Source organism: Dunckerocampus dactyliophorus, chromosome 2 (genome assembly GCF_027744805.1).
Source record: "Dunckerocampus dactyliophorus isolate RoL2022-P2 chromosome 2, RoL_Ddac_1.1, whole genome shotgun sequence".
NCBI classification, from domain to species: Eukaryota; Metazoa; Chordata; class Actinopteri; order Syngnathiformes; family Syngnathidae; genus Dunckerocampus; species Dunckerocampus dactyliophorus.
In genome coordinates, this window is record NC_072820.1 from 35,531,569 (window position 1) to 35,547,923 (window position 16,355).

General features: G+C 41.8%; 2 protein-coding genes across 8 annotated transcripts in view; both read left to right on the forward strand.

Moving 5' to 3' along the window:
* Positions 1-681: 681 nt before the first annotated feature.
* LOC129177889 (carnitine O-palmitoyltransferase 1, liver isoform-like) lies at positions 682-14,994 on the forward strand. Of its 4 annotated transcripts, none has more exons than XM_054769486.1 (19): positions 685-925; positions 4,199-4,344; positions 4,587-4,726; positions 5,760-5,931; positions 6,025-6,126; positions 6,310-6,447; positions 6,606-6,683; positions 7,118-7,225; positions 7,948-8,032; positions 9,867-10,062; positions 10,128-10,316; positions 10,389-10,494; positions 10,585-10,701; positions 10,828-10,992; positions 11,099-11,227; positions 11,344-11,499; positions 11,569-11,682; positions 11,760-11,852; positions 12,870-14,994. In XM_054769486.1, exons 2-19 carry the CDS (start codon positions 4,204-4,206, stop codon positions 12,996-12,998), a joined length of 2,358 nt encoding a protein of 785 aa, XP_054625461.1. In that variant the 5' UTR covers positions 685-925; positions 4,199-4,203; the 3' UTR covers positions 12,999-14,994. The 4 variants fall into 4 exon arrangements, with proteins under 4 accessions (XP_054625464.1, XP_054625463.1, XP_054625461.1 ...); XM_054769485.1 differs by lacking the exon at positions 7,948-8,032 and adding an exon at positions 7,492-7,579 and having other exon boundaries at positions 686-925; XM_054769489.1 differs by lacking the exon at positions 6,606-6,683 and having other exon boundaries at positions 682-925.
* Positions 14,995-15,090: 96 nt separating this feature from the next.
* LOC129177888 (troponin T, slow skeletal muscle-like) overlaps positions 15,091-16,355 on the forward strand; it is a 35,681-nt gene continuing 34,416 nt past the window's right edge. For all 4 annotated transcript variants that reach the window (XR_008569695.1, XR_008569694.1, XM_054769482.1 and 1 more), the window contains exon 1: positions 15,091-15,353. Coding sequence is in view for 2 of the 4 variants with exons in the window: in XM_054769482.1 (XP_054625457.1) it covers positions 15,091-15,353 (263 nt within the window). In the remaining 2 variants the exon portion in view is untranslated. The remainder of the gene's footprint in view (positions 15,354-16,355) is intronic.

Genomic DNA, 16,355 nt, shown 5'->3' on the forward strand with positions numbered 1-16,355 from the left:
TTATGAAGTCCTGAGATGGGCCAATGATTGGTAGCAACATTTATTTTCATGCATTGTTAGTTTTCTACAGAACAAAAACACGTGAAGTGGGCAAAAAAATTCAGTAAAAATAAATATATACTACTTTAACCTGAAATATACATAACACAATTATATTTTTGTTTTTTTGAAACCTTTAAAGGCCGTATGTTGACAAAAAAAGGTAAGTTTAAAAACACGAACATACACACACACACACACTTAACATTAGTAGCAAAGCACCCTTGCGGTAAACAGAAAATTCAGTTTTGCTACATGCTTTGGATAGCAAAATGTAGTGCTATCTGGTGGACAAATTGTGAGGGTCAGTTGTCCAAACTGGGCATAACAGATCTTAACATAAAGGACTAAATTAGTTTAAGATACATGTGGGATAAAAAATGGCATTTTCAATTAGACATTTTTTGTCATTAGGAAAAAAATGTGTTTTTTTGGCTAGAATATGACCGTTGTAAACCGTTTTAAAAATGTATATCCTGGCAAATTTTACTTTATCAACACAGCCAAAATGGCTTGAAAAAAAAAACTTAATGGCACAAAATATCCCCAGGATATTTTAAGTGTTAAAGCAGTACAAACAATTACTACATTTTTTTTTAACTTTGAATAATCATTTGAGATATTAATGTCACTTAATTGGTATCAGTGAAGTCCCCGTCACGTGTTTCTAACATTTTCCAAAAGTTCTGAACGCAGCCGTTTCCGATAGTCATGAACGCAGCACCGTGTCGGTACAGCAGGCATCTATTGTACAGTTACTGAGCCGAGGAGGGCCGACTGACTCCGGCGACACACACACAGAGGGGCTTTGTCGATGTCTTAATTTCAACGTACCCTCCAGCTTCTCTGCTTTGCTTGCCATTACACCTCTGTGAAGGACTAACGGGTAAGATTTGGACAAGAATGCAATGCTGTTGTGAGGATGACATGACGTATGGCGCAAACACTGTAATGGGTTGGGCACGCGGCTAGTTTACAGTTCAGATGGAGTCGGCGTTGACCGGTGACGAATGCTGTCGTTTGCTTTGTTCCGGTCGCTCATTTACCACTCTTATTGTCACAATCCACACGTTAAAAACGAAATTAATGCGAGGAAAACAAACCATACTATCAAGTGGAAATATAAACTGAAGTGTAACACCGGAACTAGCACTAGCTGAATGCTTGCAAACTGTCAACCTTGCTAACATGTTTGCTAGCGATAGCATGCAAATGTCAACACATCTTAAAACACGACTTGAATGTTGGAGTTAAAACTTTCAGGAGTATTATTGTTTTCAATCACAAGGCTAGCAAGCTAGCTAACACCTCTGAATGTGGACGCCCACATTCGTCTGGACAAAAAACCCCACAGCCCATGATAACATTATTAACATAGATTATTTATTATTAAGACTTACTATTTCATCAACTTACTGTCCTGATCAACATATAAAAGACACTGCATAGTCACAGGTAATAAAGTACTATATTTACAAGGACAGTTCTCGCGAAAATGTCATGGATGCCAGTGGTTTACTTGGTTACACAACCAAGGGAGTGTTGTGGTCTACAAATTAAACGTTGCCCGATGACGCACCCACAGCAGGAGAATAATATGTTACAACACGTTAAAAAGCCTACATGTTATTCTTGAATAAGTACTAGTAGTAGCGGACACTTTTAACCGAGTGCGTTATCATACCTTTTTTCAAACCTTGCTTGATCATAATTGGAGGAAGAGGAAGAAAAAATACCTTTACAGAATTACATCACATGTCATATCACAGAAAATATTAATTTTGTCATGTCAGCAAGTTTGTCAACTGCTTTGTGACACATCGTGTATCACTCAAGGTCAGGGAGATGCTGTACTTAAAGGGATAGTTTGGATTTTTTGACATGAAGTTGTATGACACTCCCATCAGCAGTGTGGTGCATCAAGGGTGACTTTTCCCCCACTCCGTCCCGTGAGCCGAGTTCTGGTCGGTTTTTGTTGCGGAAGAAAGTAGTTCTGGCTAGTTGCTGGGGTCTCTTAAGTTAAGCGTTTTGCTTCTCAAAACAATATGCGTTCAAAAGAGTAATACATCACAGAACCGCTGCCCACAAAACAGTCACACCTCTCAATCGCTCCGTGATATTTTCTCTCTGTTCGTATCACTGTGCACTGCCGATTGTCCATTTTGTGTATGTTTTCGGATGAAGACCACTGCGATGCGTCGCGTCGCAGCGGTCTTTGTCAATTGTACATTCACTGGAACACATACACATGAACAAGTGGCAGCGCGCAATTATACGAACAGAGAGAAAATAACGCTGAGTGATTGAGTGGTGTGACTTTTTTGTGGGCGACGGTTTTGTGATGCAAATGTATTACTCTTTTGTATGCATATTGTTTTGAGAAGCAAAACGCTTAACTTAAGAGACCTCGGCAACTAGCCAGAACTACTTTCCTCCACAACAGAAACCAACCAGAACTCGCCTCACTGGACGAGGTGGGGGAAAAGTTACTGTTGATGCACTACAATGCTGATGGGGATGTCATACAACTTAATGTAAAAAAATCCAAACTATCCCTTTAATGCTGAAAGTCAAATAGTATTAGTATGTACAGTAAGACCACCATGGTGTAACTCATTTACTCCTGAACAGCTGCACACAAAAGGGTGAACATTTGTCAAAACATGCACCCCTACTGTGTTGCATGTGCTATTATTCTTCCGACAAACCCCAAATTTTGAACCCCGTGAGTCGGATTGCCTTGAAATTTCTCACACAGCTCTACAAAACATCCACTGTAACTTTAGGGTGTTTGGCTGGAATGCCACACAATTAGTTATGGAAACTGACAAGCGCTTGTGTGTACAATTTGAGAAAGATTGAATGAGCAACATGGCTGCCATCAAGCTAAACGGCTTTGCAACTAATTGTCCCTAAGCCATTGATCATTTGTCTAATGATTATACAATTTTTGATGTTATCTGTTTTACATGTTTACTAGTATGTCTTCCTGATAGCTTGCAGTCTCTGTATATTTGCAAGTTTCTTGCTGACAAAACCCACAATGTCGACGAAATGTTCTGCGCCCAAAAGGCAGAGAAGGACGCTAACCATTGCACAAAAGGTTGGACTTCTGGACCTACTGAAGGAATGTAGAAATTATGTGGCATTACAGAATACTGTAAATGAATCTTTGGGTCGAAGGAGTAGGACTGCTACTTTGAGGATTTCACTTATTGTGGGATATTTTGGGAACGTATCTCCCGCAATAAATGAGGGAACACTGTATTCATGATGAAAAACAAAGTACCCATATATACAGTATTTAAAGAATAATCTGCCTGCTTGTCAGCTATGTGTATGATTATTAGTGTTATTAGTACCTAAACCTTTTTCTTGTTACATTATGGCTTTTCTCTTTTTTTTCAATTTTTTGCTGTTGTATAACTTTTCTTGTATAACTGTATTTTGGAATGTGCCATGGGCCAATAAAAAAAACAAGCTGCGGGCCGCAAATGGCCCCTGGCCCGCACACCCCTGGTCTTCCATCATTTATGGAAAGTTGAGTTATGTAATGAAAACAGAGTTACGGTAAATAGTAAGATCAATTGTTAAGAAAATGTAGTCAAATGCCTGTCTGATGCCTAACCACTGCAAACCGCAGTAACAATCATATGGCACTATTGTAACGATGCAATACGTTAATTCAAAATTTCCTTTTGCCGGGGAAGAGACTTCAGGGCTTTAACCAATGCCGTAGCCTATTTTTGGATGAAAATCAATCCCCTTTCGGAAGAGAAACGATAATTGACCTCAACAGCTGTGCAGCATTTTCACATCAAATCCATTCAAGCTGACTTTGCATATAAAAAGTGCTCACTAATAACATGCCTCCTAAAAGCGCCAGCACGTACGATGGATGGGCCATCCAGGTATGCGCATTTTAGAGACTGACGACCAGCTTCAGCCGCTGGACATGTTAGTCTTTGTTTATTGTTCTTGCTGACAGTTTGCATGCAGTCCCCGGTGTCACATGATGAAGTTGGTCATTCGTGGAATGAAAAGCAGCTGTTCTGAGACGCTCACGTGGCCCGCGTTGTGTTCTGCAGCTGAGGTCCAGTCCCCTAACCCTCAAAGTGCTTTCATCATCCATCTTCTGTCTGCCTGTCACCATGCACAGTCATCATGGCAGAAGCCCACCAGGCTGTGGCCTTCCAGTTCACAGTCACCCCGGAGGGCATTGATCTGCAGCTGTCCCATCAGGCCCTCACCGAGATCTACCGCTCTGGCCTTCGCTCTTGGAAGAAGCGCATCATTAGACTTAAGGTGCGTCTGTAATTTGTCTTCGGTACCTACCTTAGTAATTACAAGAGTATAGCCTTTGGAATAAAGTGGAGCTTGCAGCAGCATGTACAGTGAGTTGCTTGATGTTTTCCAGAAACATGCCACATTTGGGCACTGTCAATCAATAAAAAACATTGGATTCTCACTTTCACCTCACAAACATTTCACTGTTATTCATTATGTAAGGAAGGTTTAACAATCAATCCTTGCTATCCCATCTACAGAACAGTGTGATAACAGGAGTGTATCCTGCCAGCCCGTCCTCCTGGCTCTTTGTCGTCATAGCAATCCTGGCTACCATGTACACCCGCTCCGACCCCTCCATGGGACTTATAGCCAAGATACAAGAGCACCTGCCTGTCAGGTACCCGTTTAGATCTTAAATGACCTGCCATGTGTACTTTTGTGGTTGCTGTTTGGAAATAAGACAGGATTCCATTGGTGGTCCTAATGACTTAAACTGTGTTTGTATTTTAGTGCATTTAGCCATTTTTATGATTGAAAATACTTAATTTGGGCTAAAAATATGTACTATTTGCTTGAATATGCATATTTTTTTACTAATAGGCCGTAGCCAACCACAAAACATTGACCATTTAATCAATTAATGCATGCTTGAAAAACTGTGTGTGGGACAACTGAAAAAATGAAATCAAAGTAAGGTCCCCAATCATGCAGAATTTATGTTTTTATGATGCTTTGACTGTAATATGTGTCCCCATAGCCTGTTTATGAGCACCAAATCATCTCTCTCACTTGTTTACTCCACTTTTGAGAAAAGAGGCGCTCAAATGGTAGCATTTGAAGTTGCAGGATTTCATGACTCCTTTCTCATGGGCATGATACTGCTCTAATCAGCCCCTTACTGTATGAGCCCACCTTGAGTATAAGCCCACCAAAAAGAGAGCAGGCTTCACTGCACATCTTAAAATAAAGCCTGCTAGCACGTCAGCTACAGACGTGGGAGCTATAAGTTTGATCATTGTGTTTTTCTTCATCGAATAGGCTAATGTAGCATGATGTTGCTGTTAAAATGTGAGTGTAATGTTAGCACTGTCTTAGCTGTGCTCGCATTGCTAACGTTTAACCTTAATGTTACATACGATGGGCAAGTGCAGACTTGCAGTGTATATGTAAAAAGTAGATACAGTGCACAATAGTGCTTCTTCCACACAATGTGTGGACAAACAAAGCTCATTAGCATTAAAGCTACAGACACACAAAATGGCGTGGTCCCCGTAGAAAGTACTCAAAGCACTTTAAAGTGTCTACATTCCAGCATCAAGGCTAGATTTTGCCCGACACACCTCCTGAGACTTGGGACATTTAAATTGATTCTGAAAGGACGTCATGCCTACTTCATCAGTGACACTCACGAATTGCCTCAAACCCTCCAGCCAGTCTATGAGCACCCAGTGTCAGGCGGTGGTGTCGGCAGTGCTCTTCAGCACCTTACTGTGGCTCCTGCTCATCTTCACCATGCGCCTGTGCCTCAAGCAGCTCCTCTCCTACCATCGCTGGATTTTCGAGCAGCACGGCAAGATGTCCAACACCACCAAAGTCTGGGTGGTCAGTTCATATTTTTTTGCCTCTCGATGTGAGTTGTTGTTTTGAATTATTTTAGGAGTTTTTATTAACGCCATGCTTGTGTCCATATGCCAGGCACTGGTGCGTATCTTCTCTGGCCGAAAGCCTCTGCTCTACAGCTACCAGGGCTCACTGCCAAACTTGCCTTTGCCGGCCATCAAGGACACACTGAAAAGGGTAGGTTGTCATGTGAAGCACAGGAAATGGCAACTGGCCATAGATTACTCTGCCTAAGTCATCATCTCACTTGCACCACATTTTGTATTTTCTTTGTGAAACTAACGGAATGCTCCATTTAAGACCCCTCTTTTTACTTTGTTTAATCTCCTCAGTGGGTAACTGTGTGTCTTTCCTGTTCAGTATTTGGAGTCAGTGCGTCCGCTCATGGATGACACTGAATATGAACGAATGACTAATCTGGCTGGCGAGTTTGAGAGCCGCTTGGGAAATCGCCTACAGTGGTACCTCAAACTGAAATCTCTGTGGGCTGCCAACTATGTAAGTGGCCTCATTTCACCTACTTCCTCCAGGGGAAAAAAAAATCATGTCCACATCCAATTGAAAATGTCATTAACAGTGTATGCCTGTTGAGAGGTTCTGAATAAGTGTGCAAAGGCTACATTATTAGCTTTTTGACTGGCATGTTTTTTTAAAAGGTTAGCGACTGGTGGGAGGAATACGTCTACTTGCGAGGAAGGAGCCCTATAATGGTCAACAGTAACTACTATGGCATGGTATTGACTTTTTTATATGGATTTTCACTTAATATTGGGCATCATATTCTGAAGGTGCGGTTCTGTGAATATTACAGAGGACATTTTATAGAAAATGGCCAATTTGTACATATTTGGGTCTCTGGAGTGTCTGCCCAACCATCGAGGGTTAAATAACACAACCAAATATGCCTCCAAGTGAGCTGTTTAGATTTTGGCCCTATTGTGTTCACTACAGCTAATTTACAAAAGACGGCCCTCACAACAAGTTTTTCTGCACGTCTCGAAGAAGAGTCTTTCCATTGTCTCTTCTCGCAAGCAACTACATGGAACCATTATCAGAGCTCCAGTGTTGTCGGATGAGCGGTGGCTCATTTGCATGAAACAGGACCTCTATAACCAGCCCTGCTAAGAGCAGGAGTCTTGAGCCTTTTCCTGTGCCTTCTGTCCCTAAGGACTTCCTGTATGTGACTCCGACACCCATCCAGGCAGCACGTGCCGGCAACACCATCCACGCATTCTTCCTATACCGCCGCAAACTCAACAGAGAAGAGCTTAAGCCTGTGAGTTTGGCTATGGTTGCTCTGGCAACAAGCAACACACCAGCCCAAACTGTGATTCTCTTAGAAATGTAAATTGTGTTATTGTGTGATCATGTATGCTTCCATCAGTTTGGTGGTGCTAGTTTTTTGCATGTACTGTACATCTCCATTGTTTTAACATGTTCATGTGTATGTGAAGACCCTCATGTTCTCACATCACCCCCTCCCCCCCATTCTGTTTCCTCCATTCTTCCTTTGCCTTTGTGTTCCCCTCCCTTGACCCTCAGAGTCGTATACCCGGCACTGTCATTCCTCTGTGTGCGGCTCAGTGTGAGAGGATGTTCAACACCACACGCACTCCTGGAGAGGAGACGGGTAAAGAGACTGACATGTACACAAACACACATACACACACACACTGTGTCAACATCCCCTCAAAGTGGCCTCTTGTGTAGATATATGATCCACAATGTCAGGATCTTAAAGATCTAGTCTTCATCAGTGTTGCGTGTGAATTGCTGTGCAGCCCACCCTCATCCCTCACCTATCACCTTTTGTCCTATTGAGGTCTGTGTGGGTTTGTAGACTGAGACTGGTCTTTAAAAAAGGTGTTTTTTTTTAATCTGCCCACACATTATCTTCTCTGATCTCTGCTTGATTTCCTTATTCCATCGTTTCGGTTTCCTCTCCTTTTCCGACTGGCGTTGCTGCGGTCCCTTCTTCTTCTTCTTCTTCCTACTCAGTGGTTGTTGAGGTCTGCAGTTCCTTGCTGTTCCTATCAGTTTGAGAGGATGTTTGACACTTGTCGAATCCCTGGAAGACTTACAGGTAGTATTATATTTTTTTTTTATGAAGTGGACGTTATTTTACACTCGCTCAACTATAGGAGACAACCACAAAATAACAGAAGTATTTTTTTGTTTACCACTCATTTGTAATTTTAATCGAGTAGCACAGATTGCATCCTTCCATTCAAACCCACGTTTCCATTCCTCCATTGTATTCTCACATATGTCTCGCAAAAGTGAGTACACCCCTCACATTTCAGCAAACATTTTATTATATCTTTCCAAGGGACAATACTATAGAACTGAAAGAGTAGTCAGTGTACAACTTGTATAGCAGTATAGATTTACAGTACAATGAAAATGGGAAAAAAAATTGTATATGACACTACAGGAGACATATTTGGTGACTCCACCACCTTCAGCTTCCTCAGCAAGGCACTTATTAGTTTGGAGGTGTGTTGGGCTCCCTATCATCTTGGAAAACCAGTTTACCACGAGAGCGGATCATGCTCTGCTTCAGAATGTCACAGTACATAATGGGATTCCCCTGAATGAAGAACAGCTCCCCAGTAGTGATGTTATAAGATGTGCCGAGACTGAATGAATGAAAGGGACGTTTCTGTGAAGTGCGTCTCAAGGTTTACTTCATTTAGAGAAATAGCCGGGAATGATGACTTGTGAAACATCACTGGCCGGCTATACCATGTGTCCATTTCAGGAAGTGGTTTGCAGATTTGGCGGGCATTGCGAAATAAAAGCAGCTGCAAAATGCAATGGATGTTCCCCGTCATCTCACATTTTGTGGGTTTCTGTTTATTACACGTGTCGTGTTTGCTACGCGCCCCAGCTTCATCTGTACCCTGTGAAAGGATATTTTCACAAGCTGGTGAAATACTTAAAAAAAAGAAACCGCATGGAAATAAATTATCTAAATAAAAATTTATTATTGTACTTGTTACATTGTGTTCCTAGTAATACAAGCACATTCATATTATTTTCTTAATCAAATTTCCATGATTACAGTTGTCAAAACTGTTGACTGTTTGGTCTTGACCAGTTGATGGTGCCATAGAGCAAATAAAGCTTTGAACCAGTAGCAAACCAATTGGAAAGCTTGAATGCTTCATGAAACTTCACTTTGCCATCGCTCCTCCACAGTACTGGCAGCACTCGTGCAGCACCAGACCATGATGCTACCACCACCATGTTGACTGTAGACAAGAGATAATTATCTTGGTAATCACTTGTGTTGCCAGATATTTAGACACAAAATGACTGTGTTGACTCATTTTCAGTGGATAGTAAATCTTTACTGCAACACAGTCTGTACACTGACTTCTCTCTGGAAGTCATTACCAACTGACATCCAAAATATTGGATGCATACAAATTTTTAAGTACTGATAAATTAAATGTATAATTATTATTATTATCATTATTGCAGTATATCAGAGTTTCATTTCTGTAGTATTGGCCCTTGAAAAGAGCTACTGTAATAAAAAAGCATGCTGACCGATGAGGGGAGTACTCCATTTTGTGAGATACTGTTTGCCGTTAGTGGTTCTACTGGGATGTTCCACTGTCCATCATGTTTCAGTTTTTTGTTAAGTGGATGCAAGCAAGGGAAGTTCCCAATGATTTCAAATCTGGCTTGTGGCTCTGGCAAACTGCAGCTGTTGTGTGCTGAATCAAGCCAGCAATGTGTAATGCGGCCCTAAATAGATGACAATCCAGATACAAAAAAAAGAGACGCTAAAATGCTGAATAAATCTGAAGCGACTCTTCAGATACTCCTACAAGCTAATGTACAGTACATACTGAATTTTCCATTTAATAAATGTGATCAATATGGTGTTTGTATTTGGCCTCTTGAAGACACTGTGCAGCACTGGCAGGACAGCGACTACGTGGCTGTGTACCACAGAGGACGCTACTTTCGGCTCAGGGTGTACCAGGCGGGCAGACTCCTGTCCCCCAGGGAGATTGAATTCCAGATTCAGAGGATTCTCGATGACCCTTCCTCTCCCTGCACGGGAGAAGAAAAACTTGGCGCTCTTACTGCTGGCGAAAGGTCTGCCTGACATGTGGTCATTGTTTTTTATAAAAGCAAACTCATTGTGCTTGTTTTTTGCCTAGAGTTCCTTGGGCTCAAGCCAGGAGCAAGTACTTTAGCAGCGGGATCAACAAGCGCTCACTAGACTGTATCGAGAAAGCCGCCTTCTTCGTGACCCTAGATGACGATGAGCAGGGCATGATGGGAGATGACCCACTGGCGAGTCTAGACCGCTACGCTAAGTGCTTGTTGCACGGGAAGTGTTATGACAGGTAGTTGTAGTCCAAACCTGCCTTGACAGTTGTTACTGTGAACTTCACATTCATTTTTTTTTTGTCACGCAGATGGTTTGATAAGTCTTTCACGGTGGTCTACTTCAAGAACGGTAAGAACGGCATCAATGCGGAGCACTCGTGGGCCGACGCACCAGTGATAGCGCACCTGTGGGAGGTGAGGAGGACGATCCAAGCGCAAAATTATTATGTAATTAAAAAATACAGACAACAATTTCCTTATGCATCATGTTTACTGTCCATACAGTATGTCCTGGCCACCGACTGTTTCCAGCTAGGTTACAATGGAGAGGGTCACTGCAAAGGAGATGTGGATCCATCACTTGCACGACCTCAGAAGCTCAACTGGGAAATCCCTCCAGAGGTTAGTAGATCAAGTCGCTGAAGCTTCTGCATGGCTTGAAATCTATCTTTAATTATGCTTGGACTTGAACCCTTTGTGTGTGCGTGTGCGTGTGCGTGTGTGTGTGCGCGCGTGCGTGCGTGCCAGTGCGAGGACCAGATTTCTCGTTCCCTGGCGGTGGCCCAAGCCCTAGCTGACAACGTAGACTTCCACGTGTTATCCTTCCGAGACTTCGGTAAGGGAAAGATCAAGAAGTGCAGAGTCAGTCCAGATGCGTTCATCCAGGTGGCTCTTCAGTTAGCCTACTTTCGGGTGAGGGGCATTCACGTGCTGTTGTCATATCTACTGTATAATGGGTGATCTGGTACCTGATTATCTCCACTTGCACATAAACATGAGGTGTCATTTGCTGCTGCAGAATCGGAAGACATTTGGCCTGACATATGAGGCCTCCATGACCCGTCTGTTCAGGGAGGGCAGGACCGAGACCGTTCGCTCCTGCACCAATGAGAGCAGTGCCTTTGTCAGAGCGCTAGTGGGCGGAGAGGTGAGAAAAGTCCTCTTTTGTCTCCAACTGTTGGGAGTGAGCTCAAACTACCCCTACACTACAAGCTAAAGAGCCCCATCGCTTATATTTAGCATAACCAATGTTTCCTCCACCAGTCAGCGGAAGCATGCAGGCGTCTGTTCCGCACTGCTTCAGAAAAGCACCAGCATCTGTACCGCATGGCAATGACTGGCGCTGGCATCGACAGACACCTCTTTTGCCTCTACGTTGTGTCCCAGTACCTCGGAGTGGAGTCACCTTTCCTAAAAGAGGTTATTTGGGACTCTCCTATTCAATGATCACCGTTAGTCTCCACATTTGACTCACCATTCCCGTTTCAGGTTCTGTCAGAGCCATGGAGGCTGTCCACCAGTCAGACATCCGTCCAGCAGGTGGAGCTGTTTGACCTCGTGAACCATCCAGAGTACATTTCCTGTGGAGGAGGCTTTGGTCCGGTCAGTGATGCTTTCCTTCAGAAACAATAAGATTTCAGTAATGCTGAGATAGCCATGAGTGGTCTATTGTCTTTCAGGTGGCTGATGATGGTTATGGGGTGTCCTACTACATTTTGGGAGAGAGCCTGATCAACTTCCACATCTCCTGCAAGCACTCATGCCCTGACACTGTGAGTTCACAACCTGGCATGAGATACTGTTACAGTCGTCCCTTGCTACATTGCGATTCAAACATCACTCCCTCACTCTGTTGCGGGTTTTCAAAAATGAATTAATAAATTATCACTGTTTTGTGGTTGAATACGGCTCATGATTAGTGAAAACGTGCATACAGTGATGTGAAAAAGTGTTTGTCCCTTTTCTGATTTGTTAGGACTGTCAAATGAATACAATTTGTAATCAGATTAATCACGATTTGCAAATGAATTAATAATTATTAATCACCATGTCACACTGTCTGAAATATGAATATTTTTACTGTATTTGGTTGGAAGAAAGATAAATGACAGGGCAGGGTTACATCCATCTATCCATTTTCTTTGCTGCTTATCCTCATTAGGGTCCCAGCTGACTTCGGGCGAGAGGTGGGGTACACACTGGACTGGTCGCCAGCCAATCACAGGGCACACATAGACAAACAACCATTCACACTCACATTCATACCTATGAACAATTTAAAGTCGCCAATTAAGCTAACCTGCATGTTTTTGGAATGTGGGAGGAAACCGGAGTACCCGGAGAAAACCCACGCACGCACAGGGAGAACATTCAAACTCCACACAGAGATGCCTGGCTCGGATTTGAACCTATATCTTTGTATATATTAACAGCGCCAAATCAACTGAAAATTTACAGATGTCTGAAAATCTATTTACCTAACACTGGTTTCTTTTAATAGCAGAATATTTAAATCATTATTAAGTCAACTATATTGGGTAATAGAAGCATAAAAGTGACCATAGGAGTGTTATTTTATGTCTAGAGCGCTCTAATAATGCTAAAAGCCACATTAAACAGGTTTTCTATGCCGTAACTACAAAAATATTCCATTTATAAATAATGAATCCTACTTCACAGAAATTCACTTATCACAGTCGGGTCTGGAACCAATTAACCGCGATAAACAAGGGTCGACTGTATATGTAGATGGTAAAAGACATCCATTTTATTTGTTTTTTTTCTTCAAGGATGCCCATAAGTTTGGTTCTCACATCACAAAAGCTTTGCACGATCTGCTGGAGCTGATGAGTCCCCCTGGCCAGAGAGAGCCCAGCAAAACCGAGGAGAGTCCGCCTGAGGTCAAGAAAAACCTTTAGAGAAAGGGGATGCTGAAGGGAACGTGCTTTACTAGAGTTACTGATGGAAAGAAGCCTGGACATGTTCTCATGTTAAAGGAGGGGGGAGTAAACAAATAACTAACCTAACCAGCCTGTTGAAAAAGAGACAGCTCAGTGGGGGCACAAGTGAGCTCATGTTTTTATTACATCCGTATTTATCTGGTATGAAGGGTAGCGGGGGTGGTCCACAGAATAAATGTGCCATTTAATTTCAGTGGGGTATTAATAATTTCCTGTTATTTTAAGTTAATACTTGCTGCGGTTGTTTAGTACTGGGGCATGTTTGTTTTGATACCAGTGAATGCTTGAACTATTGTTTCTCTTTGCCTGGAAATGGTGCCAATGTGTTGTGATGGCAACAAGCACACAAAACATTCCTTCAACTCATGAGATTTTGCTTTTTACTACATGCAAATCTAGCTGTTTTATTTTGAAATGCAGTCAGGTATGTTCATCAGGCATTTTAAATCAGTCCTTTTCACCCAGGTATGAATGTCTATTGTTTTTAGCTTTATTTATATATATATATATATATATATATACACACACACACACACAGTGGTGTGAAAAAGATGTTGTTTTTTCTTTTTGCATGTTTCTTACACTAAAATGTTTTAGATCATCCAACAAATTTAAATATTAGTCCATGACAACACGACTGAACATAAACTTTTTCTTATAAACTTTTTATTATTAAGGGACAAAAAAATAAACTTTTTTATAAAAATAAACTATTTATTATTAAGGGACAAAAAAATGCAAACCTACTTGGCCCTGTGTGGAAAAAGTGATTGACCCCTAAACCTAATAAAGGGTTGGGCCCCCCTCAGCAGCAACAACTTGCAATGAGTCTCTTACAGCGCTGTGGAGGAATTTTGGCCCACTCGTCTTTGCAGAATTGTTGTAATTCAGCCACATTGGAGGGTTTTTGGGCATGAAAAGCCTTTTTAAGTTAATGCCACAGCATCTCAGTATGATTCAGGTCAGGACTTTGACTAGGCCACTCCAAAGTTTTCATTTTGTTTTTCTTCATCCATTTAGAGGTGGACTTGCTGGTGTGTTTTGGATCATTGTCCTGCTGCAGAAACCCAAATTAGTTTCAGCTTGAGGTCACAAACAGATGGGCGGACATTCTCCTTTGGGATTTTTTGGTAGACAGCAGAATTCATGGTTCCATTTATCACAGCAAGTCTTCCATGTCTTGAAGCAGCAAAACAACCCCAGACAATCACACTACCACCACCGTATTTTACTGTTGGTATGATGTTATTTTTCTGAAATGCGTTACTATTACACCCGTGTTAATGGGACACACCCTCTTTCAAAAAGTTCAACTTTTGTCTCGTCAGACCACAGAGTATTTTCCCAAAGGTCTTGGGGATCATCAAGAAGATTTCTGGCAAAATTGGGACGAGCCTTAAAGTTCTTTTTGTTCAGCAGTGGTTTTCGTCTTGGAACTCCGACATGCAGGCCATTTTTTTCCAGTGTCTTTCTTATGGTGGAGTCATGAACACTGACCTTAACTGAGGCAAGTGAGGCCTGCAGTTGTTTGGATGCTGTTGTGGGGTCTTTTGTGACCTTGGGGTAATTTTGGTTGGCCGACCACTCCTGGGAAGGTTCACCAGTGTTCCATGTTTTCATTCACCATTTGCGCATAATGGCTCTCACTGTGGTTTGCTGGAGTCCCAAAGCTTTAGAAATGTCTTTATAACCTTTTCACACCACTGTGTACAGTATATATATAAAAGTAAGCACCAAAACAATGCAACATATATTTTTAAACATGTGCAGGTCAAACGGGTTAAACTAAACAGTTTGTTTGAAAAGTAGGTGTGTTAATATGGAAACAGGAACTACTTGGTTGATTTATTTTTGTTTTCACCACAGACCCACTGAGTTTGTCTCACATTGCTATTGTCTGACTGTTTAATGCATTATTGCAAATTAACATAAAGACATTGTGTAAGAAACCTGACTTGTCTGTGCTTTTTTTTTTTTTCAAGCCTTCATTTAGTTCTGCAATGAACTGACCTGTGACCCGAGTGATGATTGTTATGTTTTGGGAAAAAAAATGTTCTTTTGTTGTGAGCTGTCAGCACCTGTCTTTTTCTGTCTTCTTATTTCAGCTGTGAGCTCAGCATCGAGGCTCTCACTGGTGCACGAGCCACTCTGCCAGACTCGGTCGGGGCTTCAGCTCCCAAAAGCCGCCAATAATCCACATGCTCATTTTTATTCCACGTCCCCTTCTTGTCACCCCGCCGCTGGAGCCTTTTATAAAAGAGCTGTGCCTCAGCCAGTCTGCACGTTACGCCTCATCATCCCTCTGAATAACTGGTATGTACAAAGATTCTCTTGTCTTTATACACTGATATGTTTGACAATTGACCATTTTCTGGTGTTATATTTTTCATTTACTGTTTGCCTGTTTACCACGGTTAGCGCCATATTTCTGTGGTAGAGAACAAAAAGGAGGGTTAAAATTGCACTTGGCTCTGTCAGAGTGCTTATCTGCTAGATGTGTTAATGCTTGACCCCTTGCTCACACTGTGCCTCAGGGGGTGATAATACTGTTACATTTACTCCAGCTTCTGCCTCCTTTGACATGTTTACCATGCATCTTTAGCAAACGCACACACTAGCGAGCATGTGTTCATGCTGCTGTTAAGTTGAAGTTAAAGGCATTAATAGGAATGCGCCATCATGAAGAGATGCTTTTATTACCTAGATCACAAACATCTAACAGAGGAGCATCGTAAATGAATTCCGGCGACAAATCCCTATCTATTGTCCTTGTGCTGTTGCGTTTTTTCACATTGACATGCTCTGAATGTGCCTCTTGTTTGGTCGGCGTTAACTATGACAGCAGGATTGCCTTCATCCATCATGTTAAGGCACTCAAGTTGAGAAACGTCCCTGTGATTAATCGTTTTGGCCACTATACAACAACATACTGCATGTGGACACAATAGGTGCACGAGCACAATAACAAGATACAGTAAGCAGTGTCTCCAATTTTCTGCACAGTTTGTTGAAGTTGTTACCATTTTAATAGAATTTAAGTCACCAAAATATTAGAAGCAGGTCTCTGTATGATGTAGCGCACCATTTCAAATTATACAGTACTGAACACTGATAAATCTTTTATAGGAAGTGATTGTAGTATATTGCAATAGTTGTTCTGCTTAAGTGAATTTTCAAGTTCAAACATTGTATTGTATTCCAAGAAAATTTATATATTTTAAATCACTCTACTACTAATAATAATACTAATAGTATACCAGTATAGATTTTGGCAGTGACTCACTACAATGGCTGCTTCACCATTTTTAAAGAATA

Excerpts from the sequence above, each read along its gene's own strand:
- LOC129177889 (XM_054769485.1), top strand. The coding sequence starts at position 4,204 with ATGGCAGAAGCCCACCAGGCTGTGGCCTTCCAGTTCACAGTCACCCCG. Across the intron at positions 7,226-7,491 it reads ACAGAGAAGAGCTTAAGCCT|AGTCGTATACCCGGCACTGT; the intron begins GTGAGTTTGGCT and ends CTTGACCCTCAG. Across the intron at positions 10,063-10,127 it reads GCTCTTACTGCTGGCGAAAG|AGTTCCTTGGGCTCAAGCCA; the intron begins GTCTGCCTGACA and ends TTTTTTGCCTAG.